This window comes from Schistocerca cancellata, chromosome 3, assembly GCF_023864275.1.
Source record: "Schistocerca cancellata isolate TAMUIC-IGC-003103 chromosome 3, iqSchCanc2.1, whole genome shotgun sequence".
In the NCBI taxonomy this organism is placed as follows: domain Eukaryota; kingdom Metazoa; phylum Arthropoda; class Insecta; order Orthoptera; family Acrididae; genus Schistocerca; species Schistocerca cancellata.
In genome coordinates, this window is record NC_064628.1 from 860,130,187 (window position 1) to 860,154,405 (window position 24,219).

The window sequence follows — 24,219 nt, forward strand, 5'->3', positions numbered from 1 at the left end:
AGACATAACTAGAAGACGCACTGACGTCTCGAAAGCAACTGATCATCCAAATGTAGAGGTAAAATTTCGCTATACAGGGCGATTTCGTTATGACGTTACAAACTTTCAGGGATTTTGGCGAAGGGTAAATTTATCAGTTTGAGCCAGGACTCTGGTCCGGAAACGACAGAGTCGCATGTTATAATCGACATTCTTCTGATACCTTTGGCAATGGATCTGTTCTGCTTTCCATATTTTGGTACGAGGTAATATGGACCAAAACAAGAAAAAAATATCCAATAAACATGCACGTGAAAATGCGTACCTTGAGCACTTGGTGATTAGAAGAGATGCGTATCACAGCAACAAAGATTATCGCGATTTCGGCCATTCTGCCCATTCACAGGTGGCCATCTGTAATATTGTGTCGTAAAAAGGATTTGTAAAAATTTTGAATGATACCGGTACCTGTTCGTACTTCAGTATGAAGCGGATCAGTGCATCTTTAACAACGATTTGGTTTTTACATATCATTTTTGTGAACAGAATGTTGACCTAACTATTTTAGCAATTTATCGTTATTATTATTAATGTCATTTGCGAATAAGACCATTCGGACTACGCAAAGTACTTAAAGGTGGGCATTTGCATTCTTTTGTGTCCATATTTGTTGCATTCTCTTCCTGTGGGCTTGCATTCTCTCTTTTGACCAAGTTGTTTCACTCTTCTTCTTGGGTGTCTCCTCTTGGTCAATTTATCATTTCTAAATTTGTATCTGAATATTTCACAGTTTTGAGTATCTTCTGGAGTGATTCTTGCCAATTTCATATCAGTTTTGTTCTCGCCATCGTGTCGTATTTGCTTTGTAAACATGTCTTGGTTCATTGTTTTTATGCGTTCAAGATTCTGAACCTGCATTTTGTAATGACGCCATGGATATTTGTGTACTGTTTTATTTCCAGATTGCTTCTGAGTCGGTATTGCTTGCCTACAAGTTTTGGGCCTAGAATTTCTCTTACGATTTTGCGTCTCTTTTTTCTCAGTGTTTTCATTGTATAGTTTCCAGTTTTGTGTGCTGGGAGATAAGTTTCATATCGTTAATATTTTGGGTAAATCTTTTTGCAGTTTCCATCCTTTGGCATCTAATTTCGTTTGCTTATGTTATAATCCGATTTTCCTGAATGGTTTCAGCGAGGTATTTAAATAGTGTAATTCGTTTAATTTTGCCTCCATAAATTTTGGTGCTTCTTTGTTTTATGTCATGTACTCTGTCTTTTCAAAAGTTCAGTCTCATTTTGTGCTAATGAAATGTCGCGAGTTAATATTGCTAAATCGTCTGAAAATGCTGGAAAGTCGATAGATAACTTGCCTCTCCCTAAATGGTTGTTTAATTTTGAGGATTGATTTCCGTTTGGAATATTCTTGTATCACTTTCTCAAGGACATAGTAATGGAGGTAACCCATCTATTTGTATTACTCCTGCTTTTATCGAAATCTGGATCTGAGAGTTCCCACATAAATTTAAATTTGGACCTTGTATCTGTCAGTGTCTGTTTTATGATTGCAAGCGTTTCAGGTCTAGACCTTGTTCTTTTAATATTTGGAAGAGTGAGTCGCGGTTATCTGCATCATAAGCCCCCCTCCTTTTTTTTTTAAATCAACAAATGTGCAGACTAAATTTTTGCTACAAATTCTTTGGTGTCCAATGATTAGCTTTAGGTTCAAGATCTGCTTTGGACACGAACCGGCTGGCCCGAATCCTGCCCGATATTATCCAGTTTTTGGTTCAAGTTCTTTCTGTGGCTACCGAGAAGACAAATGGTTCAAATGGCTCTGAGCACTATGCGACGTAACTTCTGAGGTCATCAGTCGCCTAGAACTTAGAACTAATTAGACCTAACTAACCTAAGGACATCACACATCCATGCCCGAGGCAGGATTCGAACCTGCGACCGTAGCGGTTCCAGACTGTAGCGCCTAGAACCGCACGGCCACTCCGGCCGGCGAGAAGACACTGAGATAGAATTTTGTATGCAACTGATATTAGTGAGACTCCCATATAGTTACTTACATCTATTCTGCCTCCGTTCTCGTTCAGCAGGTGAATTAACGCAGTTTTCCAGTCTTTTGGAATTTGTTCAGCTTGCCTAATATCTTGCATGATTTTGGTGATTTCCTTTATGGTGTTTGAGCATGCTAATTTGATGATTTCTGCCATGACCCCATGTTTCCTAGTACTTTACTGTTTTTGAGTCTTTTGATCTGTGTAACTATTTCTTTTTCATCTGCAATTAATGTATGTGGATTGGTGTCCTCAGGTTCTTGTGGTGGGAATATTTGTGTTGGCTCTGGACAGTTAAGTAGTTCTTTAAAATATCGGCAAGTTCCTTGCAGTTTTCTTGATTGTTTGGAGCCATCTGTTTTGATGGTTTCTTTTTGAAGTGTGTTGGTATGTTTTTAGGTTGAATATACTGCAGAGTTCAACTTATCTTTGTCCGTTATGGTTGGTCTATTTATCTGCTGGGAATTTTCTAATTGTTTTCCAATGTTTTCTTTCTTTATCTAACTGTGCACTGGAATCGCCTAGTAGAATTTTGACATGGAATTGTTTAATTTTAGATACTGTTTCTTCTAGTTTTTACTTGTGATTTTTCTACTTTTTCACGTTTGGTTTAACTTTCTTCATTGATTGGTATGTCTGCATTGATTAGTGGGTATGTTTTATTTGTACATTTCAGGGTGATAGTCATAAGTCTGTTGTTTACAGAGTTCGTGTTTGCCATGGAGGTGAGTATGTGTGACTTGACTGCAAAGATGGCACCTAAAAGTAGTGTGTTTTGTCCATTTTACTGGTGAGAACTCCGTAGTTCTGCTGAAATTTCGTCTTTTTTGTTGGAATACCAGTGTTTATATTTGTTTATGGTTTCCTCTAATTGATGAAACTTTCCTGCTCTTAATAGCGTATTTATATTTAGTGTTCCGAATAAGGATTTGACGTGACGTTTGGCCTAAATAGGTCAGAGGACTCCGGCTCCCTCTCTAGTGTCTGTCCAGACTTTGCAGAATCCGATGGTCTGCTTGTACTGTTCTCATCAGCATGGATTGTTTACCACCGGGGGTAAAAGTTTGTTTCCTGCTAGGGCTCGTGGTACCTGATAATCTCAAGTTTTGCGCCTAAGCCCACTTTAAGGAGTGGAGTGCTAGTTCCAGAACAAGAATTCCAGCCATACCTCTGGTAACAGACGCTGAACACTTCGCCGCTCGGTAAAAGACAGACACGTTGTGAATTTCCTAGGATTTCTCTTCCGCCAACTCTGCCGTATTGATGGTTTTCACCATCTGCATTGCCGTGGAACATCCCACGTTGTAGGCTAGTTCGCTTCTCCTCTTGTCTTACAAGGCAACAAGCTAAGCTTCTCTGCCTGATCGTTTGGATCACTTGGTACTGAGCCACCCGTCACAACAGTGTCTAGTCCATAAAATTTATGTTGTTACAGCTGTTACGTGAAATGACAAATTAGGCCGGAATCGCGATTGTGAAATGCAAGAGATTAAGCAGGTTTAAACACCAATTATCCTCAAGAATCACCACTACTATCACGTCATAAAAGACAGACACATACAGAATTTAACTAATTTGGCCATAAGATCTTTTAAGAGATCTGCGACTAGTATACAGAAATTGATCGCCATAATTCTTTATTAATCACGTTTCTGGAGAGCCTTATCATTATATCTGTAACGGAACAAGAGCAAGCAATGAAATCCACGCAAATACGCAGTGAAAACTGCGCAGTGCCGCTTAGATTATAGTGTTGCAGGGAGAATAGCTGTGGATGTAGTGGATGGCGCCACACTTCGCAGACGGCGTCACACTTCGCATGGACAGAGTACTTCTGTATTACGACAGTTTTGATACTGTTGGCTAGTTAACAGCTTTCGTTCTACCGCATCGAGATACTTACCTGTCTCACATTGAGAATGTCTGAAGTTACCAGACAGGTGACAATACGCTCCCAAAGTATACCACGGAGTACTAAATCACAATTCTTCGCGATGCCTTTTTCCGTACAGAGTGCAAATATTACACTACTTAAAAGCTAGGACAAAATTGTTTGAGAAATCCTGAAATCCCGTGGCGTTCGAAGCTGTGTCACAGATACCAACCCACCAAGGACTGCTAACTGTTTGGCAACTCCGTCACAGGCAGACGCCGTTAGCTGAGTGGTCGGCTGTTGTTGAGTAGGGAAAATACCGCCCACGTGACACAGTGGCCAGTCGAGAGCTGTTTCGGTAGCGGCAGCGGGAGGCAGTTTTCTTGCTATGGAGCACGGGGAGCTACATCCGCACTGTGCAATTCCGTCGTTGCTATGAACATTGGAAGAAAGTACTTTCGTGTGAATACTTCCCGGCAAAGGGAAGCTCTCCAGTGTATTTCCTGTATCGGATTTCTTGAATTCTTTGTAAAAACGGAGAGTGTTCAGTGCTTTTCGACACATGTAAGTCCAAGCCGAAGAATGTTTGCCTGTTGCTGTTCATTGAAGTTAAAGTGGAATTCAGTGCAGTTAAAACCTCTCCAGTGCGAGAGATACGAGACAGTTTTCATTATTAGCACTTGTTGATTTGTGTGCCACATCTGTTTACTGGCGGTCGGCGTGTCATCTACAATATATCTATGTCTACGTCTGTGCTCCGGAAGCCACCTTGTATTGTGCGGCCACTGCCACTTCTCCCTTTCCTGTGCCAGTCCGATTGGTGTTCGGGACGACTGTCGGTAAGCTCAAATCGCTCTTTAGTTTTACAGCCGTTGTCTTTTCGCGAGATGTACTGTACGCTGCAGGTATCAATACGTTGGCTGACTCTTCTAGGAACGCACGCTCTCGAAATTTTGACAATAAACTACACCATAATTGACATAGCATCTCGTGCATTTTCTGCTACTTGAGTTGGGTGAAGCATCACCTCGTCAATTTAACAGGATCAGCAAAAACGAAAGCCAGTGGTTTTGTTACCCATCATCACATTCCACGTCATTCTACGTTGCAGTTTTTTGACTGTGCCGTCGTGCTTGATTGTCGTGAACGTAACTTCTGCTGGAGATGAACTGCATGAGTCTGATTCTTATCTTTTAACTCTCCAGTTTCAGCATTTAAGAACCATTTCAGAATACAGATGCTTATCGGGGACCGAAGCCAGTGACAAGTTTGTTATGAGAAATGCGGTTTTTGCGACTTCCGAAATTCATGGACTTTTTTTTGTTCCTCTCGCTTGTTGTTTGCCAGTCACAACTAACTTATAGTCTGAAAATATACATACTCGTTGGTAGCGATTACGTGAGGGAACCATAGGAAACGATTTCTGTCACATCCACTAACAGTTAGCATTTATGGGACCGTGAATCGCGTTGGACAGTTGCTAGCATACTTCGCCCTTGACGGCAGAGCCATTTTATATTTTTCACTAGCTTTGTTTTATTAATAACGCAAAAAGGAATGAGCCAATATCCCGAATTGGATATACCGTCTACCAGGCGTGTGTTACGGAAACCAGAAAAAATTTAATTCAGACTGCCCGGTTCAGCAGATAACTAAACAGTCCAAATACAAGTTCATTGTTTGACATTTGAACCACTTACGGTGGTATATTTTATGCCCGTGTACAACCATAAATTGTGCATTTCTGCTTTTATACAAATTTGTCACTTCTACTGGAGAGTTCTTTTTATATTTCCGTCAATCAATAATTGTGTCGATTTGTATTATCTGTCTGTATTTAAACATTTGTTATTTTATAAATCGAGGGTTATCTGTTTTGTAATCAGCCAGCGTATCTTTTGGTTTGACTGTTTGTGTATTACACGCGTGCTATAGTCTCTGTTTTGTCTGAAAATGAAACGTTGACTGAACTGCACCGATTCCAACCCAGCATCGTCGGCTTCGATTAATAAGGCGCCATCTCTCTACACAAGCTACGCTATGTATTGAAATTGTCATTGTCATTCTTGAATTGACGTTGTAACGGAAGCTGACAATAAAACATTAATAACCATTTGTTAATTTATCATATTTTGCATCGCTATTATTCGTGACTGTATCACTTAGCTGTATCCTACCATGGGAAGCAATGGAAATAAAGTATGCGTTTGTATGGCGCTATGTGGTACACATTTAGAGGTACGTTTCCCTATGAAACATCCTGTGTGGTCGCTTTTCTAATATTTGATGTCACTTCTCCCTTATTATTTTGGAAGTATGTTTTAACTGATGGTGCTGCGCAAGTGGTAAAGACGATGCATTTGACAAAAGTGTCGCCCTGGTATATCGTACAGATCTGAGAGCTGTTAAAAAAAGTCTATGTGAAATAGAGCTACGTAATGCTGAGCATTTGGTCCTTTCCAGCAAGTCGTTATCTCTATGCCAGCTGGAGTACATCTGGGAATGGGTTAATGAGATAAAAAATATATTGTGTGATAGTATCTTTAGTCGTCACACTGCAGAAACGCCACATTATGAAGGTTAACAAACAAACCGACTGATACATGTTCGTCCGATGTCTTGGGATGCAGAAATAGTCGCCGTATTTTTTTATGTTTATACTTGGTCATCCCCCTGTGCCCAAGTTACACTCCACTCAAGACAGTGGAGATACGACTGGTGCCTACGTTGTCAATAAGCAGAGAATGTTGTTTACACCCGTAATATGTGTGTCCATGTGAGCGTAATACGTGTGTCTATGTGAGCGTTTGTTTGCTGTTAGTGAAGGCTAACGAATTTCCGAGTAGGTTCTCCGCAACATATAGCAAGTCAACTGTCTCAAATGCCCAAACAGTAAGTATTTTCCCAATCGTGTTGCTAATCAACAATTTACATAGTTCTATGGAAACTGGCGTGGATGCCTTCCACAGGTCTGACAAAGAAATATGGAATTCTACTTTAGTTTCTCAGAAAGAAATAGGGCTGCCTAGTATTAAGGAAGTCATTAGAAAAGATGGTGCAATATTGAAGGAACCTTTAACGAGGACTAAAAAGGCAGTTTCCACCAACCAAATGGTAAATTTGTTGTCTCGTGTGTTACGAAAACTCAAGAACCTTTTTCCCAGGCACATGAAAAAGTAAGTGGTTCTGCGTCTAATATTACTGGTCTTCTAAAGATGGAATGAAGATTAGGCTTTAACGTCCTGTTGACGAGGAGGCCATTAGAGTGGAGTTCAAGCTCGGTTTGTAGAAGGAAATCAGCCGCTCACTTTTGAAAGAAACTGTCGTGAAACTTGCCTTCATCTGCATAGGAAAGTTATACAGAAAAATCTGTGTGGCCAGATGGTGGTTAATATACCTTTTCTTCGTAATGTGAGTCAGTGTCATACCCTCCGTGCCTGCTCGGTGGGTACTAATCATCGAATACTTAAGCTCCTACAACAAAGAGTGAACTGCGTAGCTGCTATCATCTTGAACTCTCTCTAGAGCCGTGTACGAGATTCATCACGTACACACGCCCACGTATACATTATGCCCACGTATACATTCACAGATATTGTGAACAACTGTTATGATTAGTACTTCTAAAAGCGACGTAGACACTCTTGCTGATGTTCAACAGTATATTACATTATACCATACATCATTTTGGCATAGGACATTACTCTGTTTCAGTACTTTAAAATACATGAAACTCGGAATGTGTTACACCATACGATAATTTCAAACTCAGTTGGATAATTGCGTTTTTATCTGTAAGGTTTTAAACCTCTGGAACTCAACTGTGTCCGAATGCAAATTGGTACTTCACAAGCATTTCTATGAATTCACTTACTTCCGAACGTTATTGATATATACTCATCTTAACTTCAGGAGCAATTTGGGGTACCTGCCGCGCTTATATGGAACAAATGTTTATTGTAGCTTCGATGGTAAAATTTCAGTCTCGAAATTATTGTGAAAATTTTGTGGCCCTTTTAGTTCTTGAGCATTTTTAGCTTTCGCGGGGTCTCTGTAGTTCTGCATATCTGTATCTGTATGCTGTGTTTTCCATTCTTCTGATCGGTTTTCTTTGAGTTTTTATGCCTATTTATCCATTAAGACGTGCGTGATGAAACAAAGTAGTGACATATAACATGCAGTAGTCGTTGTGTCCAAACAAAATCTCTAGATGGAAGGTGCAAATTCGTATTTGTTATGCCTCATATGATTGGTTCTTCAAACTGTCTTTCGGTGCAGATTCAGAATCAAAATTCCTGACGTGAGAGTGCAAGATATATGAACGGATTCCATGTATTGTCGAAATTGAAACCCTCACCCCCATTGATTATAGGGCCTGTCAGTCGGTTTTTGAATCTTTCTTTAACCGCAAAGTTCGAGAAAGGTGTTGCTGTGACGACGTGGTGTCATAATTCATGGAATGGCTCGTAATGCTCAGCCACCGAGAATTTGTTCGGCTGAGGATGCCGGGAAAGCTGATTGCTTCCGATTCGTCGTTCAAAAGTCAGTGAGCGTGGTTTGCAGTGCAACATTTGCCACAGAGTCACTGAACTTTATAAATTCCCGCCTTTCGTAACAGGAGATCGTCTGTAAAACGTTCTAGAACGCTGATGCCTTTGTCGATGATAGCCTTCACTAAGTGATTTTTCGAAACATGTGATAGTTTAAACTCGCCTCAAGCACTCAGCTAAACAATAACGTGTCTCTTAGTTGCAGAAAAGTGGCACAGTTCATCATTTTCAAAAGTAAGCTAATTCCTCATCTCTGTAAATAGAATAACTTGTTAGTCAGTGTTTTGCACACGTTTTACCCCCCCCCCCCTCCCTCTCTCTCTAGCTCCATTTCCCTTCTTTTTGTCTTCGTTCTATTTTTTTTAACCTTTCTTTAGATTTTTGTTTGTACATTTCACTAATTAAAATGTAAAATAACAATGTGTTTTTAAATAGGAGTTTCATTTCATTCGTTCGATCAACCACGGGTAGATAACGCTACAGGTATTGTCGACGACAAATGAAGACACTAATGTAACGGGTAGAGTCACATGGCATCTGTAGTACTGGCGCTGTTCGTACGCACGTGCTTGTAGATGCGTTTTCTGGGAAATATCGAGATCCCACAGTTTCGAGGAATGCGGATGAGCGACAGACACGAAAGGGATCAGGAGACCGACCATTTTGAACGCCAAACCGGCTATGTGGGATGTGATGAAGCGTAGCTCCTCAACAAGTTTCAGACTTGAAGGTAACTGTGAATTCCAGCTGAAACCGGTAATTGTAAGGATACAACCTGTATCTGTTATCTCGTTAAATAAAATTTAAAAAAAGAGCTATAAGCTAAGTCAATAAGCAAACACCTAAAGTTGACAAATGCAGCGTATATTTGTTTTTACAGAAAGTTTTGCAGCATTGGTAGTTTGTTTGAAGCACTGAAAATTTTTCAAAGTAGAACGTAAAGACATGGAAGCCCTTTTTCTTCCAGGTAATGAAGCGAAAACGCCCTGATGCTGGTGTGAGTTATTAAGAATAATGTGAGTTTCGCTCGGTAGGACTTAATTGTGAAGCGAATTTCTCCAAAAAAAGAAAAACCCAATAAACTTATTACTCGCATCCAAGGTCAATCTCATTTGAATGCGAGGTCCCCCATGTAAAAACAAATGTAAGCGTTTCTTTCTGCTTAACCACTTTTAGTTTTCGTGAGCTGAACAACAATGCACTCGGCCATGAATTTCGGAAAAACCACGATGGAACACGACACGAATCAGGCAGTTAAAAAGCGGCCAGGTCGATGCTTTCAGTAGGTCAGCCCAACAATAACACAAATTGCCTTCGATCCACAATGCAATGTCCTTGCTTTGTGTATAGGAGCATTATCATGTTGATAGAGAGAAATCTCCAATTCCACATCGAAGCGTTTCTTCGCCTCGTCCTCGGACAAGCCTTTTTCATTCGCTACCGCTTTCGGAATCCACGATGTCTGGCGCGCAGGACAAATTACCCGCTGCCCATTGGTTAACAAGAAACTCGTTTTCGGCAGACCCTAATCAATTCACGCCACCGCTAGACTTATAAAACAGTCTTAATAAGGGACACCAGCTTCGCTTTTACCAACAGGTCAGAATTCCCCGCATACGGAAAGACATTCCATACTGTAATACTTAGTCCGTCGATCAGAAGTCAATAACCCTGTCTAAGAGGACCTCCGCCCCAGTAGATTCACGATTCTTTTGCACCCAGGAGGCCTACAGGATTGATTTTGAGATCTCCAAGGAACCTCGAACACTTCCGCCCCAAAAAGTTCACAACTTTCTTACACCGAGAAGGCCTACCGGATCGACTTCGCGATCTCCAAGGAACCTCGCAATTGTTTGAACACGCGGATTTTTTCGGCCAATCAGGTATGGCATGCTGAATGATTGGTTTTTGAACCAAAGGCAGACATCTCCCGCTAATAACATTTCTGTGGCAAGTGCTGTGTTAATTAATAAATTGCTCAAAAAAGATAGCAGGAACATATCGTTGGATTAATAAATTACTTTTTGGACGTAGTATACACGAGACACAAAGGAAAAGTAATTGAACACCGTTCATATAGGGAAAAATGTTTTGGCTCGGTCAACAGATTTGTCCAGCCGGTTTAAGAAACACAGAAGAATATTGCATGTTAATTTTGAGATTGAAGCAAGACTGCCTGTAAAATAATTTTCGCTGTCTGGGGTGTTAGTAATTTCTAGAACCACACCAATCGAAATAAATTTACAGAAAATAAATAAATAATACGGGCACAATTTCGTCTTATTTTTTGTTGTGTTAAGGGACCTGATGAAACTGCACTGTTATGGCCTACAATCAAAGTGTTACTGCAGCAGAGTTATAGGGTTAATTGGGCGTTGTATACATTCACGATACAAGCAGGCTTCCGCTTCTACGACCCTAACGACCTGCGCAGGCCTTGCACGGACAGCACTAAGTATCTACAGCTGGACGACATGTCTGGCGTAGCGCTAACAATCTGCATGTACATACTTACCTCATGAATCATTCTATTAGCGCAAAAAATTCCTACAGTAGTTCCTGGGAGTAGCCTCCATATACAGACAGAAATAATATATAGTGGTAACACAAGTGGCTGTTAAGAGCCATCTCGATGCCCCTTAACATACATTTTAAGGGGTTGCATCTTTCACACGAATCAGAACACTAAGTAATAAGCCTGAGAAAGTTGGCGAGAGACAAGTATTGCGCTACTGGACGTGCCTAGCTCTCTCTCTCTCTCTCTCTCTCTCTCTCTCTCTCTCTCTCTCTCTGTGTGTGTGTATGTGTGTGTGTGTGTGTGTGTGTGTGTGTGTGTGTGTGTTGCCTCTTGTCTTTCACTTTCATTCTTCTTGGTCTTTTTTTCTATGAAACCGAGGAAAGTGGCGCAGTGGATGACACTGGGTTCGTATTGGGGAGTAAAATGATCCAAACCTGCATGTGGCACTTTTAGTAGAGACTTTTAAGGCCTCTTTGGATTAATTAAGGTGAAAGACTCTGAGCACGATGGGACTTAACTGCTGTGGTCATCAGTCCCCTAGAACTTACACCTACTTAAACCTCAATAACCTAAGGACATCACACACATCCATGCCCGAGGCAGGATTCGAACCCTCGACCGTAGCGGTCGCGCGGTTCCAGACTGTAGCGCCTAGAACCGCTCGGCCACTCCGGCCGGCGAAGGTGAAAGCTGGTATAGTTCCTTCAAGAAGAACACTCCCGGAATCTTCCCCCATCCACGTCACATACCAGCTGCCTTTCCATGCCAATGACGATAATGACGACGCGTATTTTATCTGTATCATTTAACACTGATGTAGTAACCGAAATTCCTTATAACCTTAATGGGAGATCCACAATACAATCAAACTGAAAGCAACATGCTGCTTAACTGCCTCCGGACTAGGTCATTTGCATGAAACGTCTCCAACTTCATTTCCCAGAAACTTGTGTTAGGTGGCAGTGACCCGATGTCCATCTCGAACCCTGCCGATGTGCGCTTTGTATATCCCTGCTTCCTTTTGATCGCTCTGATGAATTCATTGGGACAGCAACACTGAACCCGGTGGCGGGTTGTTTGCTCGTTTGCGTCGTCCGGCATCAGCGCAGAGCCCGTATAAACCGTGATGCCCTCGCCTATGAAAGAATTTTCGAGGAAATGTGGCATTTGTGACGTTAAAGGGGAGGTGACGGCGGCCGTTAAGGCTGGTTTATGGCGAGTGGAGGCTGCCCCCATTGTGAGCGCTGAACACCGAGCGTTGTGGCCGCGCACGCCGCGGAGTTATGGCCGTGGCCCGTGGCCCTAAAAGCCCGCTTTGTGCCGCTCGCAGCCTTTTCCTGATAGAGATTTCTTTCACTGCAGAATTCCTGGCGTTCAAGCACGATCCGCGCCAGAGTTCCCGAACGCCTGCGTGAAACACTGCAAACTTCCTTTGCGGATGAATCCGTTAGCCGAGTACAATGATGTGCCCGGCACAAACTCGTGTATACTTTTAAAATATCAGGGACTGTTTTTTGCAGCATTCATTTTCCTTCAAGCAAACACGAAGATAGTCCCTGTCACTCATATTTCAGATGAGGGATATTTATTTTGGTGGCGGTTTGCACATTCCTTAAAGAACGCAGCAAAACCCACGCCTCAGAACGCACGCCAGGAGATTCTACTGCACGCAGTGATGGGGAGAGTTGACGTGTTGTCGAGTGCTGAAAGGAAATCAGCGACCGCTGCATTACGCGAGTAGAAGGTGCCCCAGGAATAGTAGTCAATATTAAGGGGTATGGCAGGAACGCTCATTTGAGGCAGAAGACAACAGTGTGGACGTGTGCCCTGTTCCGAATAGTTTGTTTTTGGGCTACTGGGGGGCATGTATGTGTCTTACACACCCAACCACTTTGACGTTTTCTTCTAGTCCAACTTGCTTAGTTGCTTTCACCCTCTTTGCTGGGAATGTCTTTCTGCTATTAAACTAGCCCGTTGAATGCGCAGTTGTGCATGGTTTGTTATGAATGAAGTAATGCGAGGGACTGAGAGTGTATCAGAGGGAAGCATTGCTTAACCGAATCTGTGTCGGCGCGCTGGCTAAAATACCACACATCTAAACTGATGAAGAAAATTCTGATAGGTGAGTGTTTACGACTTCTGCGATGGTAGCGTTCCTGCTGCTGTCGAACAATACCTTTGGCGCCATCCGACACGTCGAGTTCCTGATTGTCGAGTGTTTACCAGAGTTACGATGTTTACTAACTGTGGTTCATGTATGCGTATATGAACCTCACAATATATTGAATAATACGGAAAATAATTAACAGTGTACATTAAATGTGTTCCATCCCAGAAACCATTCAGAAGGAAGGAAGATTGGATTTAACGTCCCGTCGACATAGGTGTATTAGAGACGGAGCACAAGCTCGGATTGTGTCAAGGATGGGGAAGAGAATCGGCCGTGCCCTTTCAAATGTACCATCCGGGTATTCGCTTGGAACGACTTGGGGAAATCACGGAAAAACTAATTTTGGATAGCCGGACGCGGGTTTGAACTGTCGTCCTCCCGAAAGCGAGTTCAGTGTGCTAACCACTGCGCCACTTAGCTTCGCGGAAAGCTTTCGGAATAGGGCATGTGTCCACATGAAGTTTTTTGCTTCAAGCGATCGTTCCAGTCATATCCCTGAACATTGACCGTTCCTCCTGAGACATCATGTACGCTGTGGCAGTGAACAGCGCAGAAAGAAAGGAAACGTTCATTGTCGCTGAAAAAATTGACGAGTACATGGGAGGATAGGAAAAGCATATTTCTTCCAAAATAATTTCTTTTAGAGGACGAATACTCGTTTCGAAATTAATTGACGACGGCTGAGGATATTTACCGCTAACTTCTCGACATTGTGCAGCAGAAATTATCGTAGCAGGACGACGTGATGAGGAAAGCAGTTACTTCTTACGAGAAGTTATCGGCTATCCTGAGATTCCATGGTACTGGTGAATGCAAACTTTACTTTTGGTACGTAAACATTCAGACTGCCGGCACCACTTCCCTTTTAGGCCTCACTGATACGTCTTTCTGGGCAGTACGGCGAACCCATAACTTTTATTTTTATTTCTTCCACTGTTGTCTGCAGCCTACATTTTAACATACGCAGTATTACGTTCAGTGATGTACCACATTGTTCCTGTTGTGTTCTTTGCACCAAAGTTGCCATATTGTGTGCTCTTTCTCCTGGAAATCACTTTGTCAATGCGCCACGGGAGCTCTGAAGTGCAGGTGTTAACTCATCCACTTCTGCTTGAAACCTGAATTAGGCGTGGCTCAGGACAGTTATTAGGTAAGAATTCGAAAGGAAATATAACGAAACGTCCATTGATCACTTAAGCACATTTGTTTGTATTAACACTTAAACATTACGCGTGTGCATTATCCCATAACAAAAAAGAATCCAGTATCCTGTTCGCACAGAACAGTGCTGATGCATTACAACAGCGGCTATACGTGGCGACCACCAACGCTGTTACAGACATTGTAGCTACGAAGCATGTTCTGGTACACACTTTCCATCCCACCTGGTGTCTCTTCAATTTCTAGTGCAGCAGACGTGGATGCGTTACACATCTGAATCGAAACCGTCGACATTTCAAAATATTATGTACTCACTCCTCTCTACACCCAAGTTTGTAACGGGAATTCCCGAACTCCCTGTACATTCGCTTGCTGCACGTTGGGCTAACGATGAACTCAAGTCTTCGCACTCAAGTTTACACAAGCATTTTCACTATAATCGTGGGATAACGTTATTAGTAGAATTCAATTTTTCTTCACTGTCAGGTTAAATCTCCAGACGTCACGAGAATTTCCAGACTGAATTATTCGTAACTTAAGAATTGAAATACACGAATGCGCCATTAATTCTTTAAATAAAATCCTAAATAGGGATTCTGATTCTCTTTTTAAATGCCCTTTAGGTGGGCGTGTGGCTAATAGCAGGATAACAAATGGAAGCTTATATTCTTTTATGATGTTATATGATAATATGGCGATGTCAGCAATTTGTCAGTCAAATAGAGGGTTTTTTACAAACACGAAACATCTCGTTTAAGGCAAGTGACTTGAACTTTTAGTGCTCATTAGTTGCCCGCATCAAAGGAGAGATAGGTGTGCACATGTGGGTTTCAACATCAGTTGTTCAAATGCCACCCATACTTTAAATAATATGGAATTTCTATCTAAGTTCTGCCTCCTGACATATCTCGCAACAAACGTTTACGTGAACTACAAAACTTGAAAAGGCATGAATATACTGGTTTGTTGCAAAAAATTGCTTCAAGTGACATGTTGAGTAATTTGAGCATCTAAAAGATCCAACGAAACACTTGCATATATAAATCTGCAATGAAAACTACAGCGAAGATTACCCTCCTTAGCTCACAGTGCATATCAGCTTCTCATCTGCTAGGCAAGTGTTGGAGGGACCTCTAACCGGTCTGGTTCCGGTTGATAAAGATGTGTGAAGATTGGGTACGAAGCAGGATGAATTGCCAACCCAAGGCAGCTGTTATTACTCCTGTTTCATTGCCTTTTTCCACGCTTCAATATTTCGTTGCAATTTTTATGAAAATATGGTTTGCGGGTATTAATAGTGTTCATAGCTTCCCTCCTGTTTGGAAGAGTTTTCGAAGACAGTCATAGAAGTAAATGACTCTGCTACAGAAATTAATTCCATACCTCCATATAAATAAATTACAAATGCCGCATACACAACTACTTGTTCCTTCTTTCCTTATTGTCACTAACCGATTAGTTCATTGAGTCACACAAAACTGCCCACCCAGTAATGAAGTGCTCCATTCGGTTGGCGGAGTTGGAATTGATTGTATGGCATTATTGGCCCTGAGACCCTCTTATAGGGCTGTTCTACTTGCGCGTCTTTATGATGACGGTGAGATGACATAATTTGGCCAACAGAAAGACGCCCGCCTCCCAGCGAATTAAATCACCAGCCTGGCCGTGAATCGAACCCAGGACTTCCCCATGTAGAGACTGCTACGCTGACCAGTAGACCACGAATAGCGGACAGCTGGTAGAAAATGTAGATATTACAAATACACGGAAAACGCCGGTAGCATACAGCAATAGAATACACGTACGTAGTGACATGACAAGCACGTTCTACTTCTCCCGTGTAGAAGGCCTTGCCTGCAGCGATAAGACATGAAACTACAGAGTTTATTTCCAAACATTTTGCAGACGTGAAAGAGGTTCCGTTACCTAACGGGGCGGATGCTAGTGGAAATAGTATTTCCATTGGGTGAAGGGTGTGTCGACTGATGAGTTATAATAGGCCCTTTGGGTGAAGGGTCTGTCGACTGATGAGTTATAATAGGCCGTTTGGGTGAAGGGTCTATCGACTGATGAGTTATAGTAGGCCGTTAAACACATGTAAAATCCCGTCGCCTATATCAGCAATGTAATAGGTTGCGCTTCATCGTTGTATCCTCTTGTGTTCTACATTCGTACGATTAAAAACACAAAAGGAAGTCAACACAGAGACCCCACCTGTGAAATAGATGTTCTTCCTGTCGCTCTTATGCGGGTGAGTTGCGCCAGGCGACGGGAGGAAGATAGTAGCCCAGCAGTTTGTAGTTAGCATTCGACTTGCAAGAAGCTCTGGAGTAAAGATTGCCGCTCCGATTGACAATCAGCAGCAGGATTAAAAGAGCTGGCTAACACGCCCCACACAAACTTTGCAGCTTTTACCTGCTCAGCCTCCGAACTCACCATATGACCAGAAGTTGCGCGTACCTTACACGAACTATGGAACTATCACCAACCTGCCCATTTTCTCTTGGCAGTTCCCCGCAATATGTCAGTAAACCACGTTCCGCAACATGTCAGTGAAACACATTGTAGGAGTGTAGCAATGTCAAGATAAAAATACTACTGCATGTCAATGAAATTTAAAAAAAATTAATCATTATTTTATTACTGTAATTGGCAGAAATATTAGAAAAAAGTGTTTAAATGAAATAAATTACATAACAAAGATATCCAGTTGCAAGCACTTTTATTCAGATTTTTTTTTATGCCAACGATAACATTTTAAGCCTGGTATGAAATCCACTTCAGTAAGTCCAATCTGTCCATTTTAACATTTTTTGATTGCACGATTTTGTTCTGATGAATAGATGTCTTTCTTCGGATTTCTTGCCCGAGCAGAAATTATTTAGGGGAACGCAAGAGTCTGTTTCTACTCTTCTCAAGCTATTCGCAATTTGTTAGAGACCATTCAAACAAAAAGTTCAGACGAGAATAAAAACGATCGTACGCGTTTGTCGACCGCAAAGTTCAGAGGGGTTGTCTGCCTAAAAACATGTACGAGTTGTTCTACCTGAAGGGCAGATTGCAGGACTGGGATAGAGCCACTAGTTGACGTTTCCTCGAACGGCTAACGGGCACGGGGCAGTTCTAAAAAATGGTTCAAATGGCTCTGAGCACTATGGGACTCAACTGCTGTGGTCATAAGTCCCCTAGAACTTAGAACTACTTAAACCTAACTAACCTAAGGACATCACACACATCCATGCCCGAGGCAGGATTCGAACCTGCGATCGTAGCGATCGTGCGGTTCCAGACTGTAGCGCGAGGCAGTTCTCCACGCTATATGATAGTTCAGTTGGATATAGGACCTTGCTGGACGGTGTCGTCTATGGCGAGAGATTGGTCCTTCTGTGTTCTTGTCCATGACCGAAAGAGTGATTGATGTCTTCTTATGTGAGGGGGCTTTATATTGCTCAGCACCGGGAGCCACTGACCAAGTATAGAAGTTTCCACCAGATACAAAAAGTAACCCCTGCCCTAACCCTTCATCCCTGATTGCTTAAAGAATTCAACTCTCTTGTATAAAACATCTGAGTGAGTGTTTATGACACCATATCATCTGGAGTTTGTGTCGTACAATGATATAGTCTTGAACTAAATTCAGCTATGTTTATGGATACTCTCTGCAAAATGTGTTGCAAATAGAGTTTGTAATAAAAGAGTAAATTTTGCTGTATTAGCAGCGAAAATTTAGTAAGCGATAAATTTTTTTCTTTCAATATTGTGTGTGTGTGTGGGGGGGGGGGGGGGGGGAGGCGGTGTCAGGAACAGAAAGATTCGTAAAAGTTTGAAAATATGTGTCAAGTTTATTAGAAGTCACTTAGTGCTCTTGCTCTCAAATCCTAGATGAATATGGTCTGGGTAATTGTGTACGCAGTGAGTTGCGCTGCCTCCAGACATAATACAAATACTTTCTTCCTAACTTTAATACTTGACATACTATGTTCAATAATTCGCATAAGGTCATAGCTCTTAATGAGCAGCTTATGACAGAATTTTAAAATATCAGTTATTAACTTAGTTCAGTAATTATACAGGGTGATTCAGTTGCCCCTACTGCTGTCTTTTACGCAACCCGCGTCACTTTCAAATATGAAACGCAAGGTTTTCATATTCTCTCTCTCGCTACACGCAATCTATTAGTCCCACAGAAAAAATTATCGAGACCTTTTTGCAGAAAATACAATGTAATTAAATTTTGTACTGTTATGCGTCTTCCCTAGAGGCCGTAGTTTCCGAATTGTTCCAGAGAAACGTATAAAACTGATATTCAAACGCGCTTTTCCTGTTTTTAAAGAAGTGAAAAACCGTGGCTTCCCAACGAAAAGATATCCCAGCACGAAACGTAGCTACATTAAATTTCCTACAAAATAGCCCTATTCATTTCTTTCTGTAGGACTAGTGAAACGAGCTAGAGAATTTGTTAATCTTTTGCGTGGTATTTCAAGGCGTTGTGGTAGGGGCATCTGAATTGCCCTGCATGAAATAACTGAATGACCGTAATATATTTGTTGCTCTGGGAAGCAGTTAGATAGGCAACCACCAACTGCACCCGGTTGCACGTATAAGCTGTTTATGAATGTGCAGGGCGTGACGAATAGAACTGGCCCGGAGAACATTGTTCCAGGGTACAAAGAAATACAGCAAAGGAAAGGGAGTAGTAACCTGACTATAGCAGATGTCGAAAGCGACCACCATTCATCTCTTGTCAGTTTTGGGCCTTGGTCAGCAAACTGCTGAAGGCAGATCGAAGCTGAACTGCTGAAATTGGTGCAGTCTCATCCAAAATGTTCTGCAGCATATCTTGAAGACTATGAGAGTTGTTGGGATACACCTTAGACTTGAGGGCTCCACACTCAAAGTAATCGTACAATGACAGATCAGGTGTCCTGGGTGGCTTGCTAGGGCAGCTACCAGACTGACCTCTGCTAACAACTGTGTCAGGCGTGAAGATTGTTTAAATGTGCGCTAAGGTTCGGTCGGCCGTATGGACAACTGCTCTATCCTGTTGGAATTAACTTATGTCTTTTACTCCTCCGTTAAAGCTGCCACAAATAGTATGTACTCGTCCTGACCACCCTTATTTGCCCCACGCCGAAGATGCATATGGCTTGTGGGATCTGAACAGCCACTAGGTCAGTTGTTCCCAACCTTTCTTAGACCGTTACCGCTGAGGGCAATCAGACATTTTTAGTACTCTCCCCCCACACTATCACCAACTTCAGTACGTAACTAAACTGTAGAATGAAAGGCTTTTCTTGGAACATTTTTGTGAGACGAATGGTATTTACTTTGAGTGTATGTGTGTTTGGGGGGGGGGGGGTAAAATGAATGACAAACCAATTCGTGGTGCATCGCGAGTGCTACCCACAGCTTCTCCGATAAGAAAGCTAAAGCACGTTACAAAACATATATGTCTGCTGCACTACTCCTCTCCAGTGCGGCACTTGATTAGCATGCACACTGCAATCCCATTTAAAATCAAACAAGTTCAGATGTGTACACTGTAATTGCCGTTTGTCAATCACTCGACTGCCGGAGTCCGTTGCGTATGAACTGACACAAACTGGACGAATTCAGGCTGTTTGTGTTTAACCGATTAGTAATAATAATAATACACTAATGACCATTAAAATTGCATTGGACAGATATATTGTACTAGACATGTTATTACATTTTCACGCAATTTGGGTGCATAGATCCTGAGAAATTAGTACCCAGAACAACTACCTCTGGCCGTAATACCGGCCTTGATACGCCTGGGCAAACAGAGCATGGATGGCGTGTACAGGTACAGCTGCCCATGCAGCTTCAACACGATACCACAGCTCATGGAAATGGAAATGTCGTGTGGCTAGGGCCTCCTGTCGGGTAGACCGTTCGCCTGGTGCAGGTCTTTCGATTTGACACCACTTCGGCGACCTGCGCGTCGAACCACAACTCATCAAGAGTAGTGACTGGCGTTTTGTGACGAGCCAGTTGCTCGGCCACCATTGACCAGACGTTTTCAATTGGTGAGAGATCTGGAGAATGTGCTGGCCAGGGCAGCAGTCGAACATTTTCTGTATCCAGAAAGGCGCGTACAGGACCAGCAACATGCGGTCGTGCATTATCCTGCTGAAATGTAGCGTTTCACAGGGATCGAGTGAAGGTTCAAATGGCTCTGAGCACTATGCGACTTAACGTCTGAGGTCATCAGTCGCCTAGAACTTAGAACTAATTAAACCTAACTAACCTAAGGACATCACACACATCCATGCCCGAGGCAGGATTCGAACCTGCGACCGGAGCAGTCGCTCGGCTCCAGACTGTAGCGCCTAGAACCGCACGGCCACTCGGGCCGGCGATCGAGTGAAGGGTAGAGCCACGGGTCGTAACACATCTGAAATGTAACGTCCACTGTTCAAAGTGCAGTCACTGCGAACACGAGGTGACCGAGACGTGTAACCAATGGCACCCCATACCATCACGCCGGGTGATACGCCAGTATGGCGATGACGAATACACGCTTCCAATCTGCATTCAGCGCTATGTCGCCAAACACGGATGCGACCATCATGATACTGTAAACAGAACCTGGATTCATCCGAAAAAATGACGTTTTGCCATTCGTGCACCCAGGTTCGTCGTTGAGTACACCATCACAGGCGCTCCTGTCTGTGAAGCAGCGTCAAGGGTAACCGCAGCCATGGTCTCCGAGCTGATAGTCCATGCTGCTGCAAACGTCGTCGAACTGTTTGTGCAGATGGTTGTTGTCTTGCAAACGTCCCCATCTGTTGACTCACGGATCGAGACGTGTCTGCACGATCCATTACACCCATGCGGATAAGATGCCTGTCATCTCGACTGCTAGTGATACGAGGCCGTTGGGATCCAGCACGGCGTTCCGTATTGCCCTCCTGAACCCACCGATTCCATATTCTGCTAACAGTCATTGGATCTCGACCAACGCGTATTTCTCCTCGTTACACGAGGCACCACAACAATGTTTCACCTGGCAACGCCGGTCAACACGTTGTAGGTGTCGCTCTGGAAAGCTAATCGTTTGCATATCACAGCAACTTCTTCTTGTCGGTTAAATTTCGCGTCTTCGTGGTGTAGAAATTTTAATGGCCAGTAGTGTAATATGTAGAGCCTTACGTAGTTACTGCTGTTTCGTGCTGTCAATTAATTCATTTATCTGTTTCGAAGCGAGTAATGAAGGAAATCTGGCAGCTGCAGGTACTATCTACAACTTAGAGAAGACATTTTCTTGAGATATTTAGGATTTATTACGTATATGTCTCACTTTTGTCATCAGCGATGTACGAGACGGAGCACAACACTTGTGTGTAGTGGGTGGACTATGTGAGGAACCTGTAACCTCCACCGTATTAAGGCTACTAATTGAGGAGCAGTAAAGAGTCTTACAAAAGTGTGATAGTAGTAATCTTTTGAAACTACAGTAGAGCGTCGATTATCCAAACGACGGTCAACCGAACGACCGCTTAACCGAACTGTGTACTCGGTCGCACCTGTTACTCTCCCACCCTACCGTCCATCATCCCCCTCACTCCCAAGACGCGTCCTACATGATCAGCGCAGCATGGAATAGTGTAAAGGAAGAATTTGAAGAAAGCCCGGAATAAAATTTTGGACACAGAAGAAAATTCACAAGGTATAACTGAAAATGACGAATAGAATGATATGTCCGAAATTCTCGGTATGCTAAAAGAAATAGATTGCCACGAATGTGATGAAGAAGACGTTCATGAATGGATGATTATCGATGATGCAGATCCAGGACCCCAAATCATGCAGGACAGCGAGATTGTAAACGTCGTCACTGATAAAGATGACGCCGCCAGCATCTCATCAATCAGTGCTCCAGAAAGTGAAGATGAAAGTCTACCAACAGCTTCTGAGGCGGTCACTTGTTTAGATACTGCCTTGCGATGGTTTGAAGCCCAAGACGAGTTTCAGATATCTGTAATGAAAAAAGTACGTGACTTAGCTACTCGTAAGCGTGTAGGCTTGCTTAGACAGACCAAAATAAAGGATTTTTTAAACGTTAATTTTGTATACTGTGTGTATTGTTCATGCAAAATGCGTATGTAAGATGTATATGTTTTTGTTTAATAAACTGTGCCACATACTATATATTCCTACTGAAGTTGCCTTTGTATGTTACTTTGTAATACTAAAATAGATGCCTGTTTTTATGAATAAATTTACTGTACAGTACTTCTTTTTGGCAAATAAATACGTACAGTTCGATTATCCGAACAAACCAGTTTTCCGAACACCCATGTCCCACAATTACTTAGGATAATCGACGCTCTACTGTAATTTAGTTTTATGACTGAAACAAAATCGAATAGCTTTGTTTTTGTTCCTGAAAAAATTTCATACCCCCCCCCCCCCCCCAAGTTGGGAACCACTGCACTAAGTGGACTGTCGGCCGGTGCATACGCAGCTGACGAATAAAGAAAGCGTAGTGTTTTCGTCGGCCCGTTAGCTTACGTAGTGCGGTTTGTGTGCCCGCAGGCTGAGCCCGGTGGCTGCCATGGCCGTGTCTCCGGCGCCGCCGCCGGGCCGCGCCGGCGCGCAGAGCCCGCCGCATCCGCAGCCGCAGCCTCCGCCCCAGCGCCGGTGGCCGGCGGGCCGAGCCGGCGCAGCGCCGGCGCGCGCGGGCAGTAGCAGCCGCCTGCTGGCGTCGCGACGCGCCCCCGGCGGCCGGCCGGCCGGCTACGGCGCCGCCATCGCCATGCCGAGCAGCCTGCGCTCGCTGGTGAGCGGCCGCCGCGCCGCCACCGCCGGCTCGTCGGCCAGCCTCTACACCGAGTCGACGAGCGGCTCGTCGCCGCGCCTGTCGGCCATGCGCAAGTGCGAGACGGTGCTGGCGCTCGCCGAGGCGCCCGCGCTGCGCCCCGTCAACCGGCTGCGCGTGCCGCCGCCCGCCGGCGGAGGCGGGCTGTGCTCTCGCTGCTCATCCCTGCTCTCGCTCGCCTCGTCGTCGAGGTACTCGCTCAACACGGCTACGGCCAGCTTCGTGCCGCAGCCGCCGGCGCCCGCGCCCGCCCTGCTCTGCAAGCTCTGCCTGCAGGAAGTCCCGCCGCGACACGTCGTCCAGCTCGCAGACTGCGCCTGCGAGTACTGTATCGAGGTGAGTACCCCAGCCTGCGTGAGCTAAAACGCGTGCATTTCTGCCTCCTCTAGTAACACGGTGTTGGCTCTTCTGCCAACACAACAGAAACTCCGTTGCAAGAACGAAGATTTGCAACGATAGACGAAATAAAATTCGCAGGGTAGGGAACGGTGTATGAATTGTGGAGGAGAGTATTTCGAAGGAGACCGTGCATAATAAGTAAAAGGTAAGCGCAGAAAATTTTTGTGGACAATGGTTCCAATGGCTCTGAGCACTATGGGACTTAACTGCTGAGGTCATCAGTCCCCTAGAACTTAGAACGACTTAAATCTAACTAACATAAGGACATCACACACAGCCATGCCCGAGGCAGGATTCGAACCTGCGACCGTAGCGGTCTCGCGGTTCCAGACTGTAGCGCCTAGAACCGCACGGTCGCTCCAGCCGGCGATAGTAACATCGATTAACAGTTTGTCCCTGCAGCACGACTTCATGATGAACTAATCCTTCAAAGTCAAAGAAGACTATCAAGATGGCTTTAACTTTTGACCTGACCTGACGAGCTTTTTTTGCTCTTGAAAAACTTTTCCCGACCCATTGTGAAGACTGAACTTTAATCTAAAACATGATAACCGCGGACTCGTGTCTCATCACCACTTGTAATTCTCTTAAGGAAAATCTCGTTTTCATTTGGGCGATCCAAAAGCTCTTAATAGAATGCGAGGCGAAGATCTTTCTGGTCT

General features: G+C 43.5%; 1 protein-coding gene and 1 long non-coding RNA gene across 2 annotated transcripts in view; both read left to right on the top strand.

The window, feature by feature from the left end:
- Positions 1-22,987, top strand: part of LOC126177125 (uncharacterized) — a 347,747-nt gene extending 324,760 nt beyond the window's left edge. Inside the window, exon 3 of the long non-coding RNA XR_007535752.1 lies at positions 22,876-22,987. This is a non-coding gene — a long non-coding RNA (uncharacterized LOC126177125). The remainder of the gene's footprint in view (positions 1-22,875) is intronic.
- Positions 22,988-23,075: 88 nt separating this feature from the next.
- LOC126175912 (E3 ubiquitin-protein ligase RNF144A) overlaps positions 23,076-24,219 on the top strand; it is a 127,662-nt gene continuing 126,518 nt past the window's right edge. Inside the window, exon 1 of the mRNA XM_049922980.1 lies at positions 23,076-23,494. Within this exon, the coding sequence (XP_049778937.1) occupies positions 23,096-23,494 (399 nt within the window). The 5' untranslated portion in view covers positions 23,076-23,095. The remainder of the gene's footprint in view (positions 23,495-24,219) is intronic.